Source organism: Colius striatus, chromosome 22, assembly GCF_028858725.1.
Source record: "Colius striatus isolate bColStr4 chromosome 22, bColStr4.1.hap1, whole genome shotgun sequence".
NCBI classification, from domain to species: domain Eukaryota; kingdom Metazoa; phylum Chordata; class Aves; order Coliiformes; family Coliidae; genus Colius; species Colius striatus.
The window spans coordinates 3,488,425-3,503,040 of record NC_084780.1 but is presented as its reverse complement, the minus strand read 5'-3'; the positions used below and the strand labels follow the sequence as shown (position 1 = coordinate 3,503,040).

Below are 14,616 nucleotides of genomic sequence, written 5' to 3'. Positions count from 1 at the left end.
GCATCTCCCCCTCTATGGCAGCATCTCCCCCTCTATGGCAGCATCTCCCTCCCCATGGCAGCATCTCCCTCCCCATGGCAGCATCTCCCCCTCTATGGCAACATCTCCTTCCCCATGGCAGCATCTCCCTCTTTATGGCAGCATCTCCCCCTCTATGGCAGCATCTCCCTCCCCATGGCAGCATCTCCCTCCCCATGGCAGCATCTCCCCCTCTATGGCAGCATCTCCCTCCCCATGGCAGCATCTCCCTCTCTATGGCAGCATCTCCATCCCCATGGCAGCATCTCCCTCTTTATGGCAGCATCTCCCCCTCTATGGCAGCATCTCCCTCCCCATGGCAGCATCTCCCTCCCCATGGCAGCATCTCCCTCCCCATGGCAGCATCAACCTCCCCATGGCAGCATCTCCCTCTCTATGGCAGCATCTCCCTCCCCACGGCAGCATCTCCCTCCCCACGGCAGCATCTCCCCCTCTATGGCAGCATCTCCCTCCCCACGGCAGCATCTCCCTCCCCATGGCAGCATCTCCCCCTCTATGGCAGCATCTCCCCCTCTATGGCAGCATCTCCCTCCCCACGGCAGCATCTCCCTCCCCATGGCAGCATCTCCCTCCCCATGGCAGCATCTCACTCCCCATGGCAGCATCTCCCCCTCTATGGCAGCATCTCCCTCCCCACGGCAGCATCTCCCTCCCCATGGCAGCATCTCCCCCTCTATGGCAGCATCTCCCCCTCTATGGCAGCATCTCCCTCCCCACGGCAGCATCTCCCTCCCCATGGCAGCATCTCCCTCCCCATGGCAGCATCTCACTCCCCATGGCAGCATCTCCCCCTCTATGGCAGCATCTCCCTCCCCACGGCAGCATCTCCCTCCCCATGGCAGCATCTCCCCCTCTATGGCAGCATCTCCCCCTCTATGGCAGCATCTCCCTCCCCATGGCAGCATCTCCCCCTCTATGGCAGCATCTCCCCCTCTATGGCAGCATCAACCTCCCCATGGCAGCATCTCCCTCCCCATGGCAGCATCAGCCTCCCCATGGCAGCATCTCCCTCCCTATGGCAGCATCTCCACTTTACCCCTTTCCTGTAGGCTGAGGCCCGTGAAGGAGATGTCCCAGAGCCATGAGTACCTGAGCATTGAGTACTCAGAGGAGGAGGTCTGGCTCACCTGGACGGACAAGAACAATGACCACCATGAGAAAAGCATCCGGCAGCTGGCACAGGAGGCCCGTGCTGGCAATGCCCATGACGAGAACGTCCTCAGCTACTACAGGTGATGATCCCAAGGCATCTTCTCTCCAGGTGAGGGTGTGCAGCCTGCACGGCCTCACGCCCTCTCCCTCAACCCTGGGCAGGTACCAGCTGAAGCTCTTTGCCCGCATGTGCCTGGATCGCCAGTACTTGGCCATCAAGGAGATCTCCCAGCAGCTGGGTGTGGACCTGATCTTCCTCTGCATGGCAGATGAGATGCTGCCCTTTGACCTGCGGGCGTCCTTCTGCCACCTGATGTTGCACGTCCACGTGGACAGGGACCCCCAGGAGCTGGTGATGCCCGTGAAGTTTGCCCGGCTCTGGACTGAGATCCCCACGGCCATCACGATCAAAGAGTGAGTCTTGTTTGAGGGACAGGGAGGGAGGTGGGATGGCAGATGCCATCCAGTGTAGGGACCGATTTGGCTTCAGCAGGGAGGGGAGGGATGTTTGTGGAGTGGATTTGTCAGGGCTCAGCCTACAGAGGGAAGTTTGCTCTGTCACGAGCATCGCTTCTGGCTGGGATGCCTCAGCAGCTGCCTGGACAGTGCTGCTGGGCAGTGCTGGAGACTGGCTGCCATCCAGCTCACCCCCACCATCATCATCCCCTGGCAGCTACGACTCCAACCTCAACGCCTCGCGCGATGACAAGAAGAACAAGTTTGCCAGCACCATGGAGTTTGTGGAGGACTACCTCAACAACGTGGTGAGCGAGGCAGTGCCCTTCGCCAACGAGGAGAAGAACAAGCTCACCTTCGAGGTGCGAGTCCTGGCACGGGGCACGAGGCAACACGGTGCAACGAGGGTGGCGGTGCTGGCGTCCCCGTCCCTGCCACATCTGTTGATCCTCAGCGTGGTGAGGTGTCTGGAGCTGCCTTGTCCTTCCCCAGGTCGTCAGCCTTGCCCACAACCTCATCTACTTCGGCTTCTACAGCTTCAGCGAGCTGCTGCGCCTGACACGGACACTGCTGGGCATCATTGACTGCGTGCAGAACCCCCAGCTGATGATGCAGGCTGTCTACAACGACGAGGTGACGGGTGAGTCCCTGCTCCACAGCCACACAAACGTTTCCCATGGTCTGCCCAGTGCTTTCCAGTTTGGGCTGCAAGAAAACACTGGTTTGCTGACACGTGGGGTTGGACTGGGTGATGTCCAGAGGTGCCTTCCAACCCCAACCATTCTGTGCTTCTAGAGAAGCTTTGGCTGGATCAGCCCTGGGGGACAGGAGATGTTGAGCCCGTGGCCAGTTTCTCCTACTTGTTGTCTGATTCATATCTACAGCACTTTCCAGGCTAAGAGGGTCCCTTCATTGACCCTCTGCTACCTCTCCATCTACACTAACTGCCCACTGTGGCTGCCTCTGTAGGGAAGAACGTGAGGAGGTCAATCCAAGGCGTTGGGCAGATGATGTCCACCATGGTGCTGAGTAGGAAACAGTCCATCTTCAGCTCTCCAAGCCTCAGTGCTGGGTCTGCCCCAGAGCAAGTGGACAGAGGGAGGAGCATTGAGAACGAGAACATTGTGGTGATGGAGACCAAGCTGAAGATCCTGGAGATCTTGCAGGTTGGAGCTGCTGGGGAGGGAGGAATGTTGTGGACCTGTGGGAGGGAGTGGTGTGGGGGAGACACGAAGAGGCAGCTGGCATGAAGCTGTCACTGACTTCTGCTTTCTTCTTTGCTGCTGCCAGTTCATCCTGAACGTGCGTCTGGACTACAGGATTTCCTACCTGCTTTCTGTCTTCAAGAAGGAGTTTGTGGAAGTCTACCCCATGCAGGACAGTGCAGCCGATGGGACAGCTCCAGCTTTTGACTCCACAAGTAGGTTTTCCACTTTGCCTCTGGTACACCTTCAGCTCAGCAAACCCCACACCTTGGGAACACACAGGCTCCAGCAGCTCTCCAGCCACCACTGCTGCTGCCAGGGAGCAGAGAGGGGGAAATGGGGTTTGTGCAGGTGGGATGAGGTGTCCTGTGCCCATCGTGGATGCTCAGGCAGGGCTGTGGAGCTGGGCTGGCTCCTGCCAATGCACAGGGACCACGCTGGCTGCCCCTCTCATCTCCCTTTCCTCTCCTTTCAGCTGCAGCCATGAACCTGGACCGGATTGGTGAGCACGCTGAAGCCATGTTTGGTGTGGGGTGAGTCTCTGCCCTGTCTCGTGTAGTTACCAGGGCCATGGGGCTCTTCCTCTCCTGTCCATGCTGCCGAGCCTGAAGGCTGTTGGTGATGAGGAAGATGAGGTTCTAAAGTCTAATACAGCTGTCCCCATGAGCCCTGAGGGGTTCCTGGGTGCTCCCACGAGGCTGCTGACACCAAGTGCTTTGGTCCTGGCTTCAGGAAGACGAGCAGCATGTTGGAGGTGGATGACGAGGGAGGGAGGATGTTCCTGCGGGTGCTGATCCACCTGACGATGCACGACTACCCACCACTCATCTCTGGCTCCCTGCAGCTCCTCTTCAAGCACTTCAGCCAGAGGCAGGAGGTCTTGCACACCTTCAAACAGGTAACTCTGGTGGGATGCTGCTCTGGAGCACCTCCAAGCCCACTCTCGGCTGTGGGTGCAGGAGGTAGGATGGGTCCTGGTCCCTTTCCCTGGGAGAGAGGTCTGGAAGAGGAGGGGAACTCTGGAAGAAGAGAGGAATAGAGTTTGTGCCCCAAAGTGGAAACCTCTGGGGATGTGTCTGCAGGTTCAGCTCCTGATCTCAGCCCAGGATGTGGAGAACTACAAGGTGATCAAGTCAGAGCTGGACAAACTCCGCACCATGGTGGAGAAATCAGAGCTGTGGGTGGACAAGAAGGGCAGCAGCAAAGGAGACAGCACAGTGGAGGGGAACAAGAAGGAGAAGAAAGAGGTGAGAGCCCCTGAGTGAGACCCCAGGAACTGGGGCAGGGGAGGAGTTGGAGGCAGAGGTGCAGCTCCTTCAGTCCCACGCTTAACACCTCTGGATGGGCTGTGCACCCCACTCCCTGGAAGAGAAGGGTCAGGGAGGGTTCTGTGGGATGGAGTTGTGGCCCAGGCTTTGGAGAGCTGCAGTGGGACTCTGGTGCTGTCTCTGTCCCTTGCAGCATGCTGCTGATGAAGAGGTGATTGCTCCAGGAGAGAAGAGCAGCGAGAACTATCAGATAGTCAAGGGGGTAAGTGAGACTGAATCCTGTCCCTGGGGCTGTTCCTAGGGGCCAGTGACATCTGCCTGGCACAGACATCTGCCTGGCACAGGCCTGCCAGCAAGAAAGGAAAGGAGGAGTTTCAGAGCTCTCCTGTGGCTCAGTAGAAACAAGTCCAAGCCAGGGCTTGTTCCTGCCAGCTTAGTACAAAGGAGGCTCCTCAGGGCTCCTGGGTGAGCCTGGCACTGGAGAGACTGGAGGGCAGAGGGTTGGTGATGGGTACGAGGGCTCTCGTGTGGCACTGCGAGGAGCATTTCTGAGGGGGATGCCAGATTTGTGAGTGATGCAGGGAGCACCTGGGTTTCTGAAAGGCACATCTGGATTGCAAGCAAGCTCCCAGTGCTGGTGGACATCCAGGCTCAGTTCCAATCTGCCATGGTCCTTCTCTGCCCAGATCCTGGAGCGGCTGAATAAGATGTGCGGGGTCGGAGAGCAAGTGCGCAAGAAGCAGCAGCGCCTGCTGAAGAACATGGATGCCCACAAAGTGATGCTGGATCTGCTGCAGATCCCTTATGAGAAGGTCAGTGTGCAAAAGCTGGCCCAGGGCAAGGGGTGGGGATTGCAGGAGCTTCCCTGTATGTCTAGGTCCTGGAGCTGGGCAAGGCAAGAGGTGCAGCAAGCTGGTGCTCACTAATTCGGGGTGTTCCCCTTCTCTGCCCGTCCTCAGGGTGATGCCAAGATGATGGAGATCCTGAAATTCACCCACCAGTTCCTGCAGAAGTTTTGTGCTGGCAATCAGGAAAACCAGGCCCTCCTGCACAAACACCTCAATCTGTTCCTGACCCCAGGGGTAAGGAGAGGGGACCAAAGAGTGGTCACAGGCAGCAGCACAGGGAGAGGCTTCAGGGGGAGACCCCAGGAGAGGAAGGGTCAAGGCAAGAGAAGAGGCTATTCCTCACAGCTCCTCAGCCTCACTCTGCTCCCTGGTCCTGCAGCTCCTGGAAGCTGAGACAATGCAGCACATCTTCCTCAACAACTACCAGCTCTGCTCAGAGATCAACGAGACAGTGCCACAGCACTTCATCCACTGCGTGGCCACCCACGGCCGCCACGTGCAGTACCTCGACTTCCTGCACACCATCATCAAGGCTGAGGGCAAGTACGTCAAGAAGTGCCAGGACATGATCATGACTGAGGTGAGCAACTCTCCTCCAACCCCTGGGACACAAGGGAGGGGGTTGCAGCAGAGCACAGCTCCCAAGAGGTGCAGGGTTGGCTTTTTCCTTGAGGAAGAGTCTCCTTGGCCATGTTGGCTTCTCCCTTTAGCTGGAAGCATCTCCAAGAGCTTGATGAAAGGTCCAAGGGCCAATAACCATTTTGCAGTCAGTCAAGTTAGTCAAAAGCTGTTTTACTGTGAGGGGGACAGAGCACTGGAACAAGCTGCCCAGGGAGGCTGTGGAGGCTACTTCTCTGGAGGTCTTCAGAACCCACCTGGACACATTCCTTTGGGACCTGATCTAGGTGGGAGCTGCTTTGGCAGGGGGTTGGGCTGGATGAGCTCTGCAGGTCCCTTCCAACCCCCACCATGCTGGGATTCTGTGATTCTAAGTTGATTGTGCTGCAAACACCTGGTTTTCCCTGTAAATGCCCTTCACCTTGCCCTGGGTGCTCCCTCTCATTGCCCTCTTGCAGAGAACACTGTCTTCTGCCTCGTGAGGCTTCTCACCCTGCTTCTCTGGAGTGGTAACTGCTGCTTTGTTACCTGCTTTACCAAAAGGCTTGGACTAAATGATGCACAGAGGTCCCTTCCAAGCCCTGCCATCCTGTGATGCCATGCTATGACCCTTCCTCACAGCTCACCAACGCTGGGGACGACGTGGTGGTTTTCTACAACGACAAGGCTTCACTGGCCACCCTCTTGGAGATGATGACAGCAGCCAGGGATGGGGTGGAGGAGAACAGCCCACTGATGTACCACATCTCTCTGGTGGACCTGTTGGCCGCCTGTGCCGAGGGCAAGAACGTTTACACGGAAATCAAGTGCACGTCCCTGCTGCCCCTGGAGGACGTGGTGCGGGTGGTGACACATGAGGATTGCATCACGGAGGTGAGGGCTGCCCGTGAGGGTGCTGCTGGCTTTGCACTGTCTGCCATGCCCTGATGGCTCCTGTGCCTCTCTCCTTCCCTCCCTCTCTCCCTGGCAGGTGAAGATGGCCTATGTGAACTTCGTCAACCATTGCTACGTGGACACGGAGGTGGAGATGAAGGAGATCTACACCAGCAACCACATCTGGACTCTCTTTGAGAACTTCACCCTGGACATGGCTCGGGTCTGTGGGGAGGGTTGGGTGGGAGGGACACAGCAGCAATGGCTGCTGCATCAGATGGGGACAGGTTGGTGTCACAGAGGCTCCCCTGAAGCCTGAGGAGCCAGACATGGAACATGGGCACCACGGGGACATTGCCTCGCTGCCTTGTCTCAGGCTGGGGAACCATCAGGGCTCTCTGATGTGGAGCCAGGAGTTGTGTCACCAGCCACATCCCTTGTCTCAGCAAGGTCTCAGCAGCACTGTATGCCAGCAGCAGCTGGCCAGGACCTGTGCTCACTTTGGCCTGGTACCATCAGCATCCTTCCTTCTCCTCACAGATGTGCAAGAAGCGAGAGAAACGCCTGCCAGACCCTACCCTGGAGAAGTACGTGCTGACAGTTGTGCTGGACACCATCAATGCCTTCTTCAGCTCCCCCTTCTCAGAGAACAGCACCTCTCTGCAGGTAATGAGGCACTGCATGGCCAAGCTGTGACTGGGGGAAGGAGGAAAAGGGCTCGCTGAGTCCCCCCCGGCCCAAATCAAGGTCCAAACACACCTTGCACTGGCACATATCCGCCTGCTCTGTCCTGCAGACCCACCAGACCATTGTGGTGCAGCTTCTCCAGTCCACCACGAGGCTGCTGGAGTGTCCCTGGCTGCAGCAGCAGCACAAGAGCTCCATGGAAGCCTGTATCCGCACGCTGGCCATGGTCGGTAAGGAGCCGTCCCGGGGCCCTGCTCCAGGCTGCAGCAGCCTCTGCTCTGGCAGTGAGTGGGAACCCTCGTCCCTGAGAGGCCTGGTGAGGGGCTGCCAGATGGGGATGGGGAGGTTTGGCTCCAGGGGAGGCTTTTGATTTGAATCAGAGAATTGTTTGGGTTGTTAAAGCCCCTGAAGCTGCTGCAGCCCCAGCCCTGCCCTCACCCTGCCCAGCACCACTGACCCACAGCCTCAGCACCTCAGCTCCATGCCTCTGGGATCCCTCCAGGGCTGGGCACTGCCCCAGCTCCCTGGGCAGCCTGGCACAGGGGCTCACACCCCTCTCAGGGAAACAGTTCTGCCTCAGCTCCAGCCTCAACCTCCCCTGGGCCAACTGCAGCCCATTGCCTCTTGTCCTGTCATTCATTGCTGGGGAGCAGAGCCCGACCCCCAGCTCCCTGCAGCCTCCTGTCAGGGAGTGTCAGAGAATGCTGCTGGCTGCCCTCAGCCTCCTCCAGGCTCAACACCCCCATTCCCTCAGCCCCTCCCCAGCCCCTTGTGCTCCAGCCCCTTCCCCAGCTCTGTGCCCGGCTCTGGCCACGCTGCAGCCCCTCAGTGTCCCTGTGGCAGTGAGTGAGGGGCCCAGCACTGACACAGCCCTGGAGCGGCAGCCTCCCCAGGGCCCAGCCCAGGGGACAATCCCTGCCCTGCTCCTGCTGCCACCCCACTGCTGATCCCAGCCTGGATGCCCTTTGCTTCTTGTCCCCCTGGGCACGCTGCTGGCTCCTGTTCAGCTGCTATCAGTTAACACCTCCAGGTCCTTTCCCTGCAGCAGCTTTCCAGCCCCTCTGCCCCAGCCTGTGCCAATGTCTGGGTCTGATGTAGCCCAAGCCAAGGACCCAGCATTTGCTCTCATTAAACCTCACCCCATTGCCCTCAGCCCGTGGCTCCAGCCTGCCCAGGGCCCTCTGCAGCCCCCTCATGCAGATAAACACTCCCACCCAGCTCCAAGTCACCAGTGAACTGACTGAGGGTGCCCTCAATACTGATCTGGGTGAGGGGATTCAGTGCACCCTCAGGAAGTTCAGTCATGTGCAGTAAATTCACTGAGCTCCATCTCCAGCTGTGACCAGGGTGACGTGGGGAAGGCCAAAGCCTGGGCTTGGCTGGGAGATCCCTGGTGTGTCCCTGCTGCTGGAGGGCCTGCAAACAGCCAGCACTGAGGGTGCTTTTCCCTCGCCAGAACTTTCCCCTCAGCCTGTGTGTGGCTGCCTGACTCAGGCTCAGGGTTGTTAGCACTGAGTCACTGTGTGGAAAGGATTGCTGGTGGTTAGGCACTGGGTGGGGATTTCCCTTTGTAATTTGAGGCAGGGTGCTGGGATTTCCCAACCAAAAACTGGAGGTGGAGCCTTTTTCCAAGCCATGTTGGGCTGAGGGGCCTGTGGGATGAGGGGATGAGTGGAAGTACTCCACCCCTCACTATCCTGGAGGAGTTCACTCTGGTATTTAACCCTGCTGCAAATGCAGAGCTACTGGAGGGGTGCCTGGCCCAAGGCAGTGTGGTAGGACCCAGCTGATGGGGTGAGCTGGTTCCAGGCTGTCCCCAACCTCAGCTCCATCTCCTGCAGCCAAGAGCCGCTCCATCGCCCTGCCCATGGACCTGGACGCCCACGTCAGCTCCTTGCTCAACAGCAGCTCCAGCAGCACCATGCAGAGGAACACATCCAGCTACAAAGCAGCCACCAGGAGCTTCCCCCGTGTCTCCACCACCCCCAACCAGTGGGACTACAAGAACATCATAGAGAAGCTGCAGGTACAGGGGCCGGAGGGTGGCACGGATCAGTGCACAGCAGCAAGGAGGTGCTGGCGTTGCAGGGGTCCCTCTCCTCTGCTCATGTCTCCTAGGCTTGCACTGGCCCTAAAGGTGTGTGCTGTGACTTGTAGGACATCATCAATGCTCTGGAGGATCGCCTGAAGCCGCTGGTGGAGGCTGAGCTGTCTGTGCTGGTGGATGTGCTCCACCGGCCTGAGCTGCTCTTCATGGAGGGGACGGAGGCGTTTCAGCGATGCGAGAGCGGAGGCTTCCTGTCCAAGTGAGAATCACACAGCCTCGAGGGCTGGAGGGGACCAAAAGCTCATCCAGTGCAACCCCCTGCCAGGGCAGCAGCACCCAGAGCAGGGCACACAGGGACTCATCCAGCTGGGGTTGGGATGTCCCCAGAGAAGGAGCCTCCACAGCCCCTCTGGGCAGCCCCTGCCAGGGCTCCCCCACCCAAGTGAGGATGCTTTGCAGTTGCTTAGGGGTTGCTGGGGAGGGCTGGTCACCTTCACCTGTTGTGGCTCATGCACCTTGGTGTCTGGCAGCAGCCTGGAGGGTCGGTGGGGATGGTTCCCTCAGGGACCCCCTTGTCTCTCTCCGTTGTGTGACGCTGCCTTTGCTGGGCCAGGCTGGTGCAGCACACCAAGGACCTGATGGAGACAGAGGAGAAGCTGTGCATCAAGGTGCTGAGGACTCTGCAGCAGATGCTGGTGAAGAGGAACAAGTATGGTGAGAGGGTGAGCACTGTGGTCCCATGGCATGTCCTCAGCCCCACTCCCTGTGTGTGCAGGCCCTGCTTCCCAGGCAGGCAGTGCCCTGTCCACGGCAGCCCTGGGGTGCCCAGCCTCTTTCTGCCCTGGCACTGGGAGATCCATGGTGCTTGTTTGCCTTGGCAGGGCAACCTGCTGCGGAAAATGCTGCTCAACAATTACCTGCAGAACAAGAAATCCAGCTCCAAAGGGGAAATGGTGGATGCTGCTGGGGCAGGTGAGTGCCCTTCTCCTCACCATACCCTCGCTTTCATGACAGGAGAGGATCTGGGGAGCTGAAGGGATGGGACTGAGATACCCCTGGCAGTGATTTAGCTGTGCTCATTCTGCACCACCACACCATCACATCTGCCCTTGTCCTCTTGTGCAGGCCAAGACCAGGACTGGTCTGCTATTGCTGCTGTCCAGTGCCGCCTGGACCGAGAAGGGGCCACCAAGTTGGTTGCTGATCTCATCATGAACACCAAGAATGAGAAGATCTTCCAGGAGAGCATCCTGCTTGCCATCCGGCTGCTGGATGGAGGCAACACTGAGATCCAGGTGCTGAGCCCTGGCTGCTGCCTGCTGGGCAGCCACAGTTTGGTGTGTGCAGGGGAAGGGTCCCAGCACTTGGAGGATGTGGGTGCAGGACAGTCCTGGGCTGGCCCCTGGGCAGCACTAGTTGGGGTGCATGAGCTTATTGGCCATCCAGAGGAGCAGCTGCAGAAATCTGCCTGGTTCTGAGTTTATCCAGCTCTGTGGCTGGGTGCTGAGCAAGGGGTGGGTTGTCTCAGGCTGGTTCTGGTGTAGAGCTGATGCTCTCTGCTGGGTAGTGATAAAATGGCTCAGGGCTGCAGCTCCTGTGTGATAACCTCTGGGTTATCTTGAATCCTTTATCACAGCAAAGCTGAAAAATTGTCTATGCAAAAGAGCAATCTGGCTCCAGGGCTGCAGCTGCTGCAGTCCCTGCTTGCTCTGTTCCTAACCCTGCACAGCAGCAGGGGATGATCCCTCCCTGTAAATCCCAGAGGACTCTGATGCCCAGAGCTGTTGCATGGAAATAAACCTGCTCAGCAAAAGCTCTTGAGTGCTGGAGGTTCCCAAACCAGAAGGGCAGGCAGGGCCAGTCTGGACCCCACCATGGTGGGGGATTGGACTAGATGATCTCTAAAGGTCCCTCCCAACCCCTAACATCCCATGATTCTGTCATTCCCTGACCTGAACCACTCTCCTCCCTCCCTCCCAGAAATCCTTTTACAACCTGATGACGAGTGACAAGAAGTCTGAGAAGTTCTTCAAGGTTCTGCACGACAGGATGAAGAAAGCTCAGCAGGAGACCAAGTCCACAGTGTCTGTGAACATGAGCGACATCGGCAACAAGCCTCGTGAGGACAGAGACGAGCCTGACCCTGCCACCAAAGGTACAGGGCCGTGCCCCTCTTTGGCAGAGCCCGTGTCTGCCTCAGGAGCCTGATGCTAACGAGGTTGGATCGTCTTGTAGGGCGAGGAGACACCTTCCTGATGCCTGGCACCCCCTCCCGCTACCCGCTGGGCATGGGCTTTCGGAAGGGCCACGAGGCTGGGGAGCAGGGGCAGAGCAATGAGATGGGGGTGACAGTCCTCATCATGGAGCCCATCCTGAGGTTCCTGCAGCTGCTCTGTGAGAACCACAACAGGGACCTGCAGGTTGGTTACAGAGGCTGCCAGGAGCTGGGCTGTGTGGGACTGGGGTGTGGGAAAGCTGAGCTCTGCCCTAATTGGGGTCAAAAAGCTCTTGCAGCAGCCACTCCGTGCCTCAGTTTCCCCATCTGCAAATGCACTGAGCCCTTGTGAGTAACTTCTGGTGGTGTGGAAGGAGCTGCTCACCTCATGGCTGTGTCTGTGCTGCTCTCAGAGGCTTGTGCATTACGAGGGTGGCCCCAGCCCAGTTCTCCATGGAACTGCAGCTGCAGGGGGTGTAGGGAGGGGGGCTCAGGGCTGTGGCCCCCATCAGTGATGCTGCTCAGCCCATAACTGCAGGTGTTGCTCTACAGAACTTCCTCCGGTGCCAAAACAACAAGACCAACTACAACCTGGTGTGTGAGACCCTGCAGTTCCTTGACATCATGTGTGGCAGCACCACGGGAGGGCTGGGGCTGCTGGGCCTCTACATCAACGAGTACAACGTGGCCCTGATCACTCAGACCCTGGAAACCCTGACTGAGTACTGCCAAGGGCCCTGCCACGAGAACCAGGTCTGGGGCTTATCTGGGGGAGGGGTTGTGTGGGAAAGGAGCAAGGCCAGGGCCAGGTTTGATTTCAGAGTGTGGACAGGAGGAGAAGATGGGCAGCAGGGGATGCCAGGGTGCACAAGGGATGGGTTATGAGCTACTGCTTGGCTAAGTAATGTGGTGATGCAAATCACAGAGTGGTGCAAAAGGTGCCCTTGCCAGGGAGATGGGGGTTGGGGGCTCCTGGGGGTAATCTGGCAGAGTCAGGCCACTGTTTCAGACCTGAGCTGTGGGTGAAGCTGGGAGAACTGGCAGCACCTGTGGGGTAACACATTGCTTTGCTCCCCAGAGCTGCATCGTGACCCACGAGTCCAACGGGATCGACATCATCACAGCCCTCATCCTTAACGACATCAGCCCGCTCTGCAAGTACCGCATGGACCTGGTGCTGCAGCTGAAGGTAGGCACAGCCTGAGGCTGGGGTGATGGGCACGAGTGGGTGCATCACTGGCATGCCCATGGAGGGTACTGGGAGACTTGTGGCAGGCCCTTGAGCGAGGGCTTGGTGGGATGGGGCTGGTGTGTCTGCACCGTGGCAGGCTCAGATGCCTCTGGGCCAGGGCAGTTGCAGCTGACTGGGAGGGGGACACTGGGAGGAGGTTTCTGCCCACTCTGAAGCTGTGGGCAACAGGAGGGCACAGCTGCCCTCAGCAAGGGCTTCTCCTCACCAGGACAATGCCTCCAAGCTCCTCTTGGCCCTGATGGAAAGCCGACACGACAGTGAGAACGCCGAGCGCATCCTCATCAGCCTGCGCCCGCAGGAGCTGGTAAGGGCTGAAACCCCCCCAGCCCCCAGCAGCCCCCAGCAGCCCCCAGCCCATTGCTGGGCCTCTTCTGCCCAGGGTCCTGATGCAGTTTCTGGTTTGCAATGCAGTGACCATCTCCTCTGCTGTGCTGCTGGTCACTGCCCTCCTCCTCCCTTGCCTGGGGGTTTCCCCAGAGCCATTGGTGGCCAGAGCAGACAAAGGAGATGGGGGGAAGCTCACTGTCCCTCTGCTGCCTTCCAGGTTGATGTGATTAAGAAGGCCTACCTGCAGGAGGAGGAGTGTGAAAACGCTGAGGTTTCACCCAGGGAAGTTGGCCACAACATTTATATCCTGGCCCTGCAGGTACTGAGCTGTGTTGGCAGCGTCCTCGTGCCACTCTGCGCTCCCACTGCCCAATTTGCAGCTTTCACTGCCTTTTCCTGCAGGCAGGCTGCCCTCCCTGGGGAGGGATGGCTGGGAAATGGGCTGCTGCCTCCTGTGAAAGGCAGCCCCTGCTCCCAGCACCCTGCTCCCCAGCCTGGGCTCACCCCACTCTCACTTGTCCCTCTTCCAGCTCTCCCGACACAACAAGTCTCTGCAGCAGCTGCTGAAGCCGGTGAAGCGAATCCAGGAGGAAGAGGAGGAAGGCATCTCCTCCATGGTACACAGAGCCCTGGGGACACCCCAGCTAGAGACTGCAGAGAGTCTCCAGCCCTTCTCACTGAGCCACCCTGTGTTCTGGTGTTTAAGATGTTATGGATTTTGGTATTCCCCAGAGGGACTGAAGAAGAAAAGACTTATCAGTGCCCTTGGAGCCCAAACAAGTCATGTGGGCACGTGCAGCAAGCTGCACTTGTGGTGCTCAGCCCTGGGGTGCCATCCAGCTTGCCACAGGCTGGCCCAAGTGGGGTCCTGCTGGTACCCCCTCTCTCTCCTTCCCTTCAGGAGAAGAAGGGTTGAGTCCTTTGCTGTCACTTCTTGCCAGTGTCCCTTAGATTCTGAATGAGATTCAGCAGTGATGTGATTTCCCTGGGGATTCCTGGGCATTGATTTGCAGTTTGTGGATTGGCAGCACTTGGATGGCAGGGAATGGAACGTGTGACACCTCAGGGAGGGCTCCCGGCCCTTTGGGAAGCTTTCATTCATTTGCTCTGCCCTGAAGCCTCATCAGCTGTGGCAGACATTGAGAGACAAACTGTTGTCAGTGCAGAATTGGACCTGACTCCCTGGCTGAAGCCACTCTCACCCTCCCCTCTCTCCCCACATCCCAGCTCAGCCTCAACAACAAGCAGCTGACGCAGATGCTGAAGTCCACGGCCCCGGTGCAGGAGGAAGAGGAAGATCCTCTGGCATATTATGAGAAACACACATCCCAAATCGAGGCAAGACCCATCAGCTGCTCTGTTACCTGTGTGCCAAGGGCTGGGGAATCCCACATGTGCTCCAGCTGCCTCATGCAGCTCATTGCACAAGGAGCCTTCCCTTCCCTGTGCTGGCAAGAAGCAGATGAGCCCTTTGGCTCTGGAGCTGCTGCAGAGAGCTCAGCACAGGGACACAGAGATGCTGGAGGGAGTGGAGCATCTCCCTTGTGCTGAAAGGCTGAGGGAGCTGGGAAAGATCAACCCCATGGACCAGCACAGGCTGGGGAGTGAACTGTGAGAGAGGAGCACAGG

At 58.5% G+C, this 14,616-nt stretch overlaps 1 protein-coding gene across 1 annotated transcript in view; it reads left to right on the top strand.

The window, feature by feature from the left end:
* Positions 1-14,616, top strand: part of ITPR3 (inositol 1,4,5-trisphosphate receptor type 3) — a 51,333-nt gene that overhangs the window by 25,527 nt on the left and 11,190 nt on the right. The window contains exons 18-47 of the mRNA XM_062013432.1: positions 1,089-1,271; positions 1,354-1,605; positions 1,865-2,009; positions 2,140-2,287; positions 2,617-2,813; positions 2,938-3,067; positions 3,328-3,385; positions 3,585-3,750; positions 3,935-4,099; positions 4,314-4,382; positions 4,807-4,932; positions 5,080-5,202; positions 5,348-5,548; positions 6,208-6,459; positions 6,557-6,682; positions 7,000-7,125; positions 7,256-7,376; positions 8,988-9,172; positions 9,304-9,452; positions 9,807-9,915; positions 10,075-10,165; positions 10,319-10,488; positions 11,174-11,348; positions 11,429-11,613; positions 11,961-12,161; positions 12,487-12,597; positions 12,869-12,964; positions 13,205-13,306; positions 13,518-13,604; positions 14,215-14,325. Coding sequence (XP_061869416.1) covers positions 1,089-1,271; positions 1,354-1,605; positions 1,865-2,009; positions 2,140-2,287; positions 2,617-2,813; positions 2,938-3,067; positions 3,328-3,385; positions 3,585-3,750; positions 3,935-4,099; positions 4,314-4,382; positions 4,807-4,932; positions 5,080-5,202; positions 5,348-5,548; positions 6,208-6,459; positions 6,557-6,682; positions 7,000-7,125; positions 7,256-7,376; positions 8,988-9,172; positions 9,304-9,452; positions 9,807-9,915; positions 10,075-10,165; positions 10,319-10,488; positions 11,174-11,348; positions 11,429-11,613; positions 11,961-12,161; positions 12,487-12,597; positions 12,869-12,964; positions 13,205-13,306; positions 13,518-13,604; positions 14,215-14,325 — 4,360 coding nt within the window. The remainder of the gene's footprint in view (positions 1-1,088; positions 1,272-1,353; positions 1,606-1,864; positions 2,010-2,139; positions 2,288-2,616; positions 2,814-2,937; positions 3,068-3,327; positions 3,386-3,584; positions 3,751-3,934; positions 4,100-4,313; positions 4,383-4,806; positions 4,933-5,079; positions 5,203-5,347; positions 5,549-6,207; positions 6,460-6,556; positions 6,683-6,999; positions 7,126-7,255; positions 7,377-8,987; positions 9,173-9,303; positions 9,453-9,806; positions 9,916-10,074; positions 10,166-10,318; positions 10,489-11,173; positions 11,349-11,428; positions 11,614-11,960; positions 12,162-12,486; positions 12,598-12,868; positions 12,965-13,204; positions 13,307-13,517; positions 13,605-14,214; positions 14,326-14,616) is intronic.